General features: G+C 42.7%; 1 protein-coding gene across 7 annotated transcripts in view; it reads left to right on the forward strand.

Annotated features, from left to right (window-relative positions):
* Nucleotides 1–12401, forward strand: part of RARB (retinoic acid receptor beta) — a 313198-nt gene that overhangs the window by 218506 nt on the left and 82291 nt on the right. For 4 of the 7 annotated variants that reach the window (XM_063154628.1, XM_063154646.1, XM_063154636.1 and 1 more), the window contains one exon: nucleotides 1941–2027. The exons of 1 other annotated variant lie outside the window; for it this stretch is intronic. In XM_063154628.1, coding sequence (XP_063010698.1) covers nucleotides 1941–2027 — 87 coding nt within the window. Of the gene's footprint in view, nucleotides 1–1940; nucleotides 2028–3623; nucleotides 4351–12401 lie in introns of those variants that run through there. 2 more of the 7 variants (XM_063154682.1, XM_063154672.1) reach the window with 2 other exon arrangements.

Below are 12401 nucleotides of genomic sequence, written 5' to 3' on the forward strand. Positions count from 1 at the left end.
TAGTTGGGGAGAATTTCTGCATGCACTTCTTAATTTTTCCATGCTATAAATATGCCTGTAATGTTCCAGAAGTGCTCTGTTGCTTCTAGTAAAGTCATTTTTATTAGAGAGCCTGGTGCACTCATCCTAATTCTAGTTAATGCTCTCTCTCTCAGTGAAGCACATTATGGCACCCTCAGCCTCTTGTACTAACAAAAAAGTGACCAGCACTACCATGTGTGCAGTACATGATTCATAGTGCTGCTTTCTGAATTGTCCAGTGGGTAATTGCAGTACAAAAACCAGAGAAACAGATGTAGACCCTAAACCTTGGCTGTAAATTTTTGTTTTATGATTATGGGTTTCAAATGTGCTATGTCACACTGACAAATATACAGTAACACCAGAGGAAATAGATTTCTGACTTGAACTTGTGCTTTTTATTTCATTTATAGCTAAGAATATGTTTATTGTAAAGTTTCTGCTATCACAGTCTGAGAGAAAACAGATCAAAGCACTGATGTGAAACCACAATTTCTTTGCATGGACAAAGTCAAAGATATTGGAGAGTTGTTGCCTCCTCAAACCTCTATGGGTGCTGGATGGGCATTTAAAATATGTAGCAACATTTAAGCTTTGGTTGCATTTGAACTAGAGGACTACTAGTTAGCACAATAATTATGATTAGTTCTGATCTAAATTAGAAAATGCTCCCCATTTTATGAATGGCTTTTCCTGGTACTCTGTTGAAGAAAAACAAGTGTTGTGCTATTTCAAAGTGAAATCAGACATTTGTTGTTTACTGTGTCATAGAAATAGTTTTGAGCAAAACATTAGGCTATTTGAGGAATTTTTTGATTATGTGTGCATTTAGTAATAAATATAAGCATTAGTGCAAGTATTATTTGTAACACAGCATGATGAGGTAGCTGGCTCATTTTGATACAGAGAGAAAAAGCAGTCTTTTTCCAATTCATACACACTTAAGTGTCACTTCCTGACATTTACTTTCAGAAGTTGCCATTCTACATTTTGAGGTACAACTGACAGGTATTATTTTTGAATATGGTATTATAAGACTGCTAATAGGATAAACATAACTGTATTTCTGTTTGTCTGATTCTGTTTACTTTTAACTCACATATGCAACATGTTTTTCTTGGCACAAGCCTAAACTGTTCCAAGAACTCTGGTCCACACAAAAAGCTGTTTTCGCCCTAAATTGGAGACTGAAAAAAACATACTGTGTTTTGTGTCATCCTTTCCAGTTATTTTTGTGGTGATGTATTATGTATTCCAAATTTCTCGTGCATCCTGTGTCGTCTGGTTAGAAAATAACTGTCTGTTAATTTAGCTTTCCTATTCCAAACAAAACTGTAGCAATGTAGCCAGCCAAGATTAAAAAAAAAAAGAAAAAAAAAAGTTTAGCCACTTTTCCACTTGGCTATTTTAATGCAACAAACACTGTTTTGCTGTGCTGAAATAGTTTGAACAAGCCTTCCCTGAAGTATGGCTTTTTCAGTAAGCGTATGCTGTGCATAAATTTTAGATTAGAAAGTGTCAGGGGCTTCTTCAACTGCAGGAGTTCAGGCTGGGGGAGGACACCCCAAAGGGCTGAGAAAGTCCTTAAAAAGTCCTTTTAAAAAGACGCTGTTAAACTCCAGCATTTGTAACTCTTCTGCCTGAAGGGAAGAGGGAAAGAGAGGCTGCCTGCTGCAGGGACAACTACAGCTCTCCCGTGGAGGGGGGAAGGAGGCTAAGAAAAGCTTTTGTTTTAATCTCTTCAAAAGGATTCTCTTCCAGATTGCAGCAGGTCTTTTTGCTGGCCGCTGGTTTTCAATGTGGGTATATCAGTTTCAGGGAACAAGTGTGTGTGTTGTGTGGGGGATTTGTTCTGTGGTTTGGGGTTTTTTTGTAAATTCTTGAATCTGTGTGAAAAGTTTTGTTAATACAATCTGCAGGCATTGTCAGAGAGCTTTCGGTTCATCAAAGGACTTTTTGTGGAGAGGGGACACCACATCCATTAAAGTGGCTGCGCAGGTCCCAGGGTGAGTCTCTCTCCAGCGTTTCTTTACGGTCGCCAGTGGTGTGCCATGCCTGCTCAGTGTGCCCCTCTCTGCCCGACTCCTATCTAGGGCTTTGCAAGAAACGAGCAATAACCAAGTGTTCAGTTTTCTAATTTCTGCACCTGAGCTTGCTTTGGAGCAGGGAAGCGAGGCTCCTGTGCGCCTTGCTCCTGGATGATGCTCACTGCTGGGGCTGAGGTAGCTTGGCTTATTCATGTAAAATTAAAGCATGCATGTGGCTATTGAGCTCATGTCCTTCCCACTGGGGCGGAGGGAGTGTTTCCAGGCTGTTGTTTTTAATTTTTAAATTGTCCATAGGAGTAAGAACTGGTGGAAGCCTTCATGGAGTCTTTCTTGGTGAGCAGAATTTTGGAGAAGGTAGTTACCTACCTAAAAAGCACCGAGCTCTCTGCTGGCTTCACGCAAGTGGTGGGCCCGCACAGGGCTGGCTGTGGCATCGTAGCCCCAGCCTCGGGAAGCCATCGACACCTAGACCGGCCATGAAGGAGGGCTGTCGGCAGCGTGGTGTAGCACGGACCTTAGTGGGTGGGAGCAGCCCCTCGCCTTCAGAGCGGCTGTGAGGGCTTGGCCGGGGCCGCCTGCCCCAGGGAGGTCTCTCCGCTCAGCACCACGGGCTGGGTCCTGTCTCCCATGGATTCGCCCGTGGCCTTTCTCCCCTCCCGGGGAGCTGGGGCTCATTAGCCCTCTGAAAGCCGACACAGCCCCTCCGGGGCTACACGAGCGGCCCCAGTCCCTCTGTGCTAATCAGAGACAGGCAGGACCCGGCGGCGGCGGGGCTGGGGAGGGAGAAGAGGGGGTGCGTGGCTGCTTCCTGCCCCGGGCGCAGTCCCGGGGACAGACCCTCCAGGGCAGTGCCAAATCTGACCCATCGGGGAAACCAGGGAGCTCTGGGTGACTGAGGAGCCGGGGTGAGGGATGGATGGTGCGGAGAGATGGGGCCTGATCGCCCCCCCCTCGCCCAGGAGGGACGGGCCCCTGCGATTCCCTGCTGGGAGTGGTGCTGGCACCGGCCGCAGTCCCTGCGAGTGGTATCGAGCGGGGTCCCCGCTGGCGTGTGCCGGGGCAGCGCCGGGATGAGGCTGCTCCCAAGCCCAGCCCGCCAGCCCAGCAGCTGGGGCGAAGCCCGTGTCCCTGGCTCTGGAACAGCGGCAGCGCCTGCGCCTCGCTCGTGGCCTCTCCGGGGAGGAAAGGAATGTGTGTGTGTGTGTGAGGGAGGGAGGGGGGCACAGAACTTTCAGCAAATTGAGCTGGAATTTTCAAATTCTCCATCCCCTGCAACCGCTGAAAACGCCGCTTTTTTACTTCCCACCCCCTTCCCCTCCTCCTCCTCGTTGTTGCGTTTGGCTTTTTTTTTTTTTTTTTTTTTTTTTTTTTTTTTTTTAATTACTTTATTATTTTGGATCTTTTCGCGAGTTGCCCTCCCCGTCCGCACCCGCCCGCTCGGCGGCCGCGGGGCGACTCCGGCAGGGCTGGGGCTCGCCTTTGCCTGCCCGCCCGCCCGCCTGCCTGGCTTTTTTGCAGGGCTGCTGGGAGTTGTGAAGGCGTGTGAGAATCCTGGGAGCTGGTGATGTCAGACCGCTTGGGTCATTTGAAGGTTAGCAGCCTGGGAAGGGTTCACGGAAAGTTCACTCGCATATATTAGGCAATTCAATCTTTCATTCCCTGTGACACAAGTAGTAGGAAGTGAGCTGTTCAGAGGCAGAAGCATCTATTCACGGCCGAGGGGGATCCCGCGCCTCCACCGGAGGTGTTTTATCCCGGGGAGGTGGGCGATTGGCACGGCGTGGGACGCGGCACACACCCGGCGAGCGCCTCGGGAGCTGGACTGACTCTCAAGAAATTTTGGGGGGAAATTGATGGTAGCTAAAACTTGGAATGCGGCTCGCATCCCCCCATCTTGCTGGATTGGCTGGGCAGCCTGGAAAATGGTAAATGATCATTTGGATCAATTACAGGCTTTTAGCTGTGTTGTCTGTCATAATTCATGATTCTGGTCTGGGAAAAAGACCAACAGCCTACGTGCCAAAAAAGGGGCAGAGTTTGATGGAGTTGGGTGTACTTTTATGTGCCATTTTCCTCCACACCTAGAGGAAAGCACTTTTGCAGGCATTCTGTGCAGGGGGAATCATGTTTGACTGTATGGACGTTCTAGCAGTGAGCCCTGCTCAGATGCTGGATTTCTACACTGCGAGTCCGTCTTCCTGCATGCTCCAGGAGAAGGCTCTCAAAGCATGCTTCAGTGGATTGGCACAAACAGAGTGGCAACACCGGCACAGTGCTCAATGTAGGTCCCAACTGTTCTTTTTCCACTTTAAAGCAATTACTATTATTATAATTGTTGTTGTTGTTATTTATTTAATTTATTTACTTGCATGTATTTAAAAAAGAAAGACCGGTAATTAAGTGCAGAGGTAATGAGGGGTGGGGTGAGTTTTTGTGCAAAATGTGGTTTGCAAGCTATTTTTTTTCTCCTTTTGGCAAGAAAGGAAAGAGGAAAGAAGCACCCGACTTCTTTCTGTTTATCCCTTCTCATGTGGCATATTGATCCTAACAACAGTTGTGGAGCCAAACAGGAACACATAAAATCGTAATGTAATACAGCAAATACTTGCAAAACTCCAACCAGTGAAAGACGAATTTACATAACATCTCTGTGGTAGCTTCCCCCCCCCCTCCTTAATCTAATTTTGTAGCACATTTGCTAATCAGGATGCATGTTGTCTTGAAGTGCATTTTAGCAGAGCAGCCAAGCAATTAAAATGTTGATCTCTACAGTTCTTGCAAAGATGTGGAATTGCAGTGGGTAGGTTGCCATTCCAAAAATCAGACAGTAGTTATAAGTTCCCGAAGAAAAGGCAATATTTCTTTGTACTGACCTTGCTGCCACCTCTCTTCTTCACTTTGTTGCTCTAAGAAGTTGCTGTTTTGCTAGAAAACTACTTACTGTGAACACCCTTTGAGTTTAACCATCAATTATTTCTATACCTTGAGATTCAGACAGCGATGCACTGTTAACAGAGGAGTGAGAGTTAGTGGTAGGACACTCCTGAAAATGTGTTACTATGTTATAGGGTCTTGATCTGTTGCTGAAATATACAGACGATAAACAATAGCAGTATTTTAACACCTCAGTTTCAAGTTTGAGAAATGACAAAAAGTGCCAGAAAACATCACCTTATACTATGCTTAAAAGCTTGCAGGATGCTTCACTGCTCTGACAGTGATTTAGATAAATGACTTGGCTATCTATCAAAATGTTTTTAGCACGCTCTCGAACACTTCAGTACACCATTAACTGTATAATGCTCTTGGAAATTTCTGTGTTGCGGTATGTTAAAAAGTTAACTAGGAATTAGAGGAGTTCTTTCTTTGACATTTCAAAGGGGTGGAGTAGGTAATTGAAAAATAAATTTAAGGGTGTTTGGTGAAATAGTGTGTTTCACTCGGCTCAAAAGTTTTCAGACACCATATGACATTTGTGTGGGTTGAGTAATGAAAACAGAATTGTAAAAAATCAGTGACTAGCGGCCTACAACACTGCAAATGTTTTGATATCTTCACAATTAGAAGGAGACTGCGAAGTTCGGCATGGGATATTTATTTTTTTCGCACTGTTTTCAAAATGCTTCAAACAAAATATGAAACAAAGCTTTTACTTCAAAATAGTGTTACTAGCTATGGGAGAGCTTCAGTTAGCAACAACAAAAATCCAAACCAGATGTTTTACTAAAAATGCTTTTTCCTCCTTTCATGGTTTAAACTTTAGTATAACTTCAGTGGTGATATTGCGGAAACTTGGAATTAAATAAACTTTCCTGGAGTAGGAGGCATATATACTGTCGTTAAAGCTTACACTTGCAAAATATTCTTTAAATAACTCCTGGCTTTAAAATGTCCTGCTCTTTCTCTTGTACGTTGTTAATACCTAGAAGCAGGATTCTTAAAAACAAAATATATGGTGTTTGTTCTTGGGCAAGTTAAACACAGGATTACCCTTATCAGAATGGAATGAGTGGTAAATATGTCATTTGCCTAGGGCCTGTGATAAGAGACAAGTGTTGATAACAGGAAAGTTTAGCTAATCAAAGAAACTCATATTAACAAGGGTAAATAAAAATACAGGAAAATGCGTTCAGGAATCCAGTCTTGTAACTTCGTAAGCAGTAGGATTAATCTTCACTTCATGGGAATTTAGAATCGCCTCGAAACTTGAATCATAGTACAGTGGCTATAAATTGAACTGTGAAAGTTAATGGTATGGAAATGTGGAAAAACAATTTAGTTAGAATTCAAATTAAGATTTCTGTTTGAAACCTTAGAGCAAATTTTGTTTTCAGTTTTGAAGAAAGTGTACGCAGTTTATGCATGAGTAAATATATAAGCGGATTATGAAATACTAAAATTCTCTCAAAGGTTAAGATTTTTATCTTACATCTCATGAAAATATGACAGAACTAGAAATTTTGTGGTCCAGAAAGCTTTTAATAGTTTAAAGGTTGCTCCACTGTTTATAAATGTAAAGATAGCAATGTTCAATTCTAACTCCAGCATTTCCTGATTCTCCATTTTTACGAAGACCTCTCTGATTTGATGTAATGTAATAATAATCAAATTTTGTAATTGTAAGAAGTGTGATAGGCTTTTTTTGGTCTAATTTGTTGTTTAATTTTTGGCTCTGCAAAAAGAAATCCAAGCCAGTACACCTGCAGCCATTGCCTTAGGCCTTAGAAATATTGCTTTGATAGAGACGTGATTGTAGAGTAAAAGGTAAATGGTTGTTGAGGGAATAGTACATGGGTAGTGCAAGCTCAGAGTAGGCCAGTAACAATCCCAGACAGCATCAGGGTTTCGACTGAAAGGCTGGTGAAATTGGCCATTGCAGGGTTTAGGGCAGAATGCTGTAGGTCTCCAACTTCAGCACATCTTCCGTACGTTAATCCTGTTACAATTCACTAAGCTAGTGCACTCCTGCAGCATCATGAATTTTCTAGTCCATGAGGGTCTGCAAAGTAAAAATAGAGGATAAGACACAACCCTAACATGACCTTAACTTGTGTGGTATTTTTTTCCCTCTCCCCTGTGGGAGGAAAAACCTGCCCTGGGTTTGCAGCCCAACTGTTAGCCACTGCGTATTGCACGGTGTATTACAAGATTACAAAAGGCCCCCCTAAATTTGCACTCATATGAGTTTATGCTTTATGTGATTCTGGTTATATTGTTGTAGATGTACAATGAGATTATTTGTTTGCAAACAGAAGACAAAAGAGTTAAGATTGTAAGAATGAGTAATTTATAGTTTTTTAAATAAGTTAGAATATTCTGCTCCCTCATAGTGCAATGGCAGCAAATACTGAGAGAAAACCAATAACTTTTGGTGAAACACGAGCTAACTAAATACTGAGGAGGTGGGAACAGGACAGGTCCTGAGAGAGGAGCTGCAAAGAATGGAGATCTGACCTTGGAAAAGCCTATTAAAAAGTCTTCATTAGTCTTCATTAATTAAACAGGCAAAAAACAAATGAACAGGCCCAAAACAAGAGTAAGTTTGTTTGGCATTATGTAGTGTTTCAGCTAATTATATCAAGTAGATGACTACTGCCTGCTGCAATTCCTTAGGGTTAGAAGCACAAAAAATTTGATGAAATCAAAAGTTGTGGACATGGCAGCAGAGCACGTTGGGATGCTGAGGCTCACATAGTATGCAGTTCTTATTACAGTTTGGTAGGAAGTGTTTGCCTTGAGAGGAGCTAGCAGGTATTAACTTTCAGAAAGTTCATGAAGATGGGACTCCCGAAAGCATGCGTTTTCCTTCAAAATTCTGGATTATTGCAGTGTTTGGGTTAGGTTCCCATTCCCTGCAAGCACTGGAAACATCTGTGTTCCACCAAAAAAAAAAAAAAAAGCTCACTACTTTATTTTCTTTCATCTTTCTGAATTAAAAAACAAACATTTTGAAGTGAAGGACTTGTAATCTGCATTCCCAAGTATCAAATTGCTGCAGGTGTGTTTGCTAGTGCCCAGAAGGCAAGATCTGTTTGAACCAGGTTATTTTCTTTGAAGTTCATCTATAAACTTTACAGCTAAATGGCTAGGACTGATTTGCTTAGGGATAGAGCCTTTGTTTAAATTTTTATACGTCTCGCTTAATGCTCTGAAATATGTGATGAAAAAAATGTTTGTTTCTGATCTACTTCATTTTAAAAAAATGTGTGGGGGGTATTTTTCTTCCAAAATAACTGAAAGGGGAAAACTATTCTCTACATAGACTGTGATCAGCAGTTAGCCAGATTCGGCTGCTGGCACAGGAAAACCCTAATGGACACGCACCACTGTCAAAAACTCCTGCAGACAAAAATGATGAGATGCTTTCGCTGGTGAAGTCAGGGTGGGATAAGCTCGGAGGAAAAGCAATGTATCTTTGGGTGACTCCCTGCTTGCTTAATGAGTCTGTGCAGCAAAGGTGCGACTTGTCAGAACAAAGCCAGGCTTCGGAGGCGATGCCTTCAAGAGGGTTACGGTGAAGTTAAGGAGTTGAAAGAGGGAGATAGTGTTTCAGACAGCGAAGTTAGTCATCCTCACATCCAGTTAAATCCCTACTTACTGCTGAGCGGTTTTTGTTAACCATGCGTGCGTCACGCCAGCCCCGCGGCCCGGCCAAGCCGAGGGGCTTCGCTCGGGGCAGCGAGGCGCCCAGCTCGGCGGATTACGGTCCCACCTCCCCGAAACACGCCGAGCGACTGGCTTTGCTCAGGTCTAATTTATATACCGCCCTTTACGCGGCCGATGAAGTGCGGCTGTGTTACACAGCCAGCATTTAGATTTGGGAGCGGGGCTGTGAAAGGGACATTGTGCTCGCAAGGACTGCTGTCTGCCGCGGTCGGCCACGCTGTGCCCCGTCCTATTGAGACCTCAAAAGCAGAGCACAGCTGTGATGAGTTTCCAGATCTGTTTGGCCGTGGGGACCGGCCCTGGTATGCGTGCGAGCCGGGGGGAGCATCCCTCTCCTGCCTGGGGGGCTGGCAGCAGCTTCTGAGCACCGAATTTACAGGGGCGGGCGGCTGGGGCCAAATTAATTGTGGTTTCAGAGGGCTTTCCAGAGCTTTGCTGGGCTGTAGCACGCAGCCCCATGAGGAAGGATATCAGTTGATGTATAAAATGGCCAAGGAACTTCGGTAAATAGACTTTACCCTTCAAATCCAGAGGTCCTGGCAGCGGCTGTGCGGGAGGGTGGGGTTGTACTTTTCCCCTTCCTGTACTTGGACACTTTTGATTATCCAGACTTTCTGGGGCTGAGCAGGGCTGCCTAATAACAAAGCCTGCATAATATAATTGCCTAAATAGGCCTATTGTCCTTTTCAAGTCACTGTGCTGTGAAATCTTTCAACTTTTTGCTGAAAATGTTGCATCTAACATTTAGATGGCTTAGTGGCTGCAGCGAGGAGGGGATCCCTTACCCTCATTTCTCATTGCCCAGTGGTTGAGAAGCTGATTATATTCCTGCCCCCTATTGATGTTTACTCCTTTTGGGAGGCAAATATTTTAGCCCCTTCTGGCAGGATAAACTGCCAAAAGTAATAGGCCTGGAAATACAAAGCTATGATTGATTTTGACCTTTGCTCATGTGCATGAAGTCTGTCCCCATGCACTGTGACCCATGCCACTTCTTGCTGAAATCCAAGCCCTTTCAAACCAAACGGAGCCACCAAAATACAAGACTCAAAATGCTCAAAACTATTCTAAAGTAACAGAATAATAATTTTCTCTGTGCTTCAGGAAAAATATAGACAGGAGGGTAACAAAACTGGATTTTCTAGCAGGCAAACAAGGAGTAATGTCTTACCGCTGCCACCCTTTTATGAGAACCATATTCCAGTTATAAAAGAAACCAACTGATATAATGTGGAAATGATTCTGTGCAGTTTTTTGGTCACAGTAATCTTAGCTATTCCTCCTAATTGTAATCTGTAAACAACTTGCATCCAAAACCGTGGATTTTAAACTGTCTTCTTAGAAACAGTCTAAGGTCTGGGATTTAATTAATTTGTCGTTGCATGAGCAAATGTGTTTCAAAAGTTAAGAATGTCAGAAACAGTAGCCTAAAGTTAGCATCCTAAATTCACATTTCATGGCTTCATTTCCAAATATGCTGAGCATCTAGGAGCTCCCTCAGCACTTTTTAAAGCAGGCCATATATTTGAATGATCAAATACTATTTAAAACCTTCATTTAATATTAAAAGTGTTTACAGGACTGTTCCACTTCCCCCAAACATGAAAAAGTAATTCAGTGACAGTGTTCCCAACATCAACAGTGAAAATAGAGACACTTATATGACAAAGTAGGACTTGCTTATAAAAATATATTACTCTCTTTCCATAAATTTACAAATTAACTGAGTTTTTTTCCTTCTATTTTGTCTGACACACACGTTTCTCTGATTCTCTATTTGCTTCTCTGCAATAAAGTCTGCTCAGCAGATATTAATTGTGGTATAGATTTTAATAGCTAGATTATCTTCTTCATATACTCACTTATTTGCAGCTGCTCAGGATTGCTTTCCCAGTGGCAGCGAATTAATATGACTTTGGTCACTGTGCATTTTGCTTATTTGGGGGGGAGGGAGGAGGGGAAATCTAGCTTTCTTCAGCTCATTTTAGTAATCTGAATAGGAGTGTAGAACTTGCATCATGTGACAGGTCAGCTCACCAGCATGGGGTCCCTGTGTGAGAACCTCCCTTGTACATGACAATCTGATAAGGATATCATGTGGTTTAGAAACACATTCCCACAATGTTCACTTCTTTGTCCCTTTATTTGGGAGTGGGTAGGAAAAAAGACTTTTAACAAACTAGTGCTAGCCCTTATATAACTGACCCCACTTTCTTTTAGTGTTCTGTTTGAGCCTTGAATCTTCTTCAAATGCTTTTGTTAAGAGAGATGGAAATATAATCCAGCAAGTCTCTGTTAAAGAATCCTAGACACAAAGTATATAATATACCTTCTGTTCCCCTTGGACAAGGTGATTTTTCTTTCCCCTGCTTATACCATATATAAACTGAATATTATAAAACTGTGTAAGTTAAACATACACATACGGGCTACACTTGTATAGGTTTAATAGGTTAAAGCTTGAATGAGTATTTATAAATTCTCAGAGTGCTCTGGATCTTCACTGCCAAGGACATGATTTTAGAGTCCATCCATAGTTTGGAAGGATTTCCGTTTTATGCACTTTCAGTGACTTACATTCTACCCTCTAAGTGCATCCCCTAAGAAAAAAAGCAGAGAAATGTCTTTCAACAAAGAGATTTTTTTAGCACAGCTTAGTTTCTTTTAATGGTTTGGAGGATCTTTTTCCATTGAACCATAATATTTTTCTCTAGGCTCACATTGTATTTTTAGCAAGGATCTTTGAACAATAAAATGACAAATTAAGGATGTCTTTGTCTTTTACAGGCTTATCTAGTGAAGCACTTAAATGCACTCAACCCTCCACCCTCAATTTTAGTAAGAGTTTTAGAGGCAGAATGGTTGTATGAGTGAGCCTTTAGTGTATTTGTGTACTGGTACTTTTAGGAAATAGCAGTAAAAGTTCATGTCACTGTGCTGGATGTTCAGCACAATGAACATCCAGCATCTTTTCTTATAAAGAAAAAAGGATCAGTCTTCTTTTAAAGATGCATTGCAGAGGTGTGGAACAATCAAGCAGGTTGACCAGTGTTGCACCAACTGGAGACAAAAAGCACAGCTTGATTTAACACAGATTTCCTTCAGTGGGTCCTTTGATTATAGAAAGCCATTTGTGCCTGTAAGATAGAAAGAATGGAAGAAATGGTTCAATTACCGCTTCTCAAAATCAAAACACACACCCCCCCCCAAAAAAAAACCCCAACAAAGCAAACCAAAAGAAAACCAACCAAAAAAAATCCCCCCCCCCCCAATACAGTTAAAGAACACAAATAATCTCTTGAATTCTCTTATTTATTTTTTAATCTGAATGCTGCTTGAGGTAATTCCTGAAGTGGCCATTAAACCTCTCTGCTGGTCCTCTCTGCCGGGCTGGCTGATGACACAGCAGCACATCATACAGAGGTGTGCCTCTCATCTCCTACGAGAGCTCCTTCATCTTCCAGTCCTGTACCAGCATCACTCCTCTGCCAGCTGGTGACTGATACCAAGAGGATTTCTGGGTTCTTGCATGATAAGTGAATGTAACATCATCTGAGTTGATTCAAGTATTTCAGTTGCTCACAAATACCAATTGGGGACAGAGGTGTTCAGGCACAGAACAGCTGTGCCCTGGCTTTTGGGGGACTCAGAGCCTCCAGCACATTT

The sequence above is a fragment of the Melospiza melodia genome, chromosome 1 (assembly GCF_035770615.1).
Source record: "Melospiza melodia melodia isolate bMelMel2 chromosome 1, bMelMel2.pri, whole genome shotgun sequence".
Classification (NCBI taxonomy): Eukaryota; Metazoa; Chordata; class Aves; order Passeriformes; family Passerellidae; genus Melospiza; species Melospiza melodia.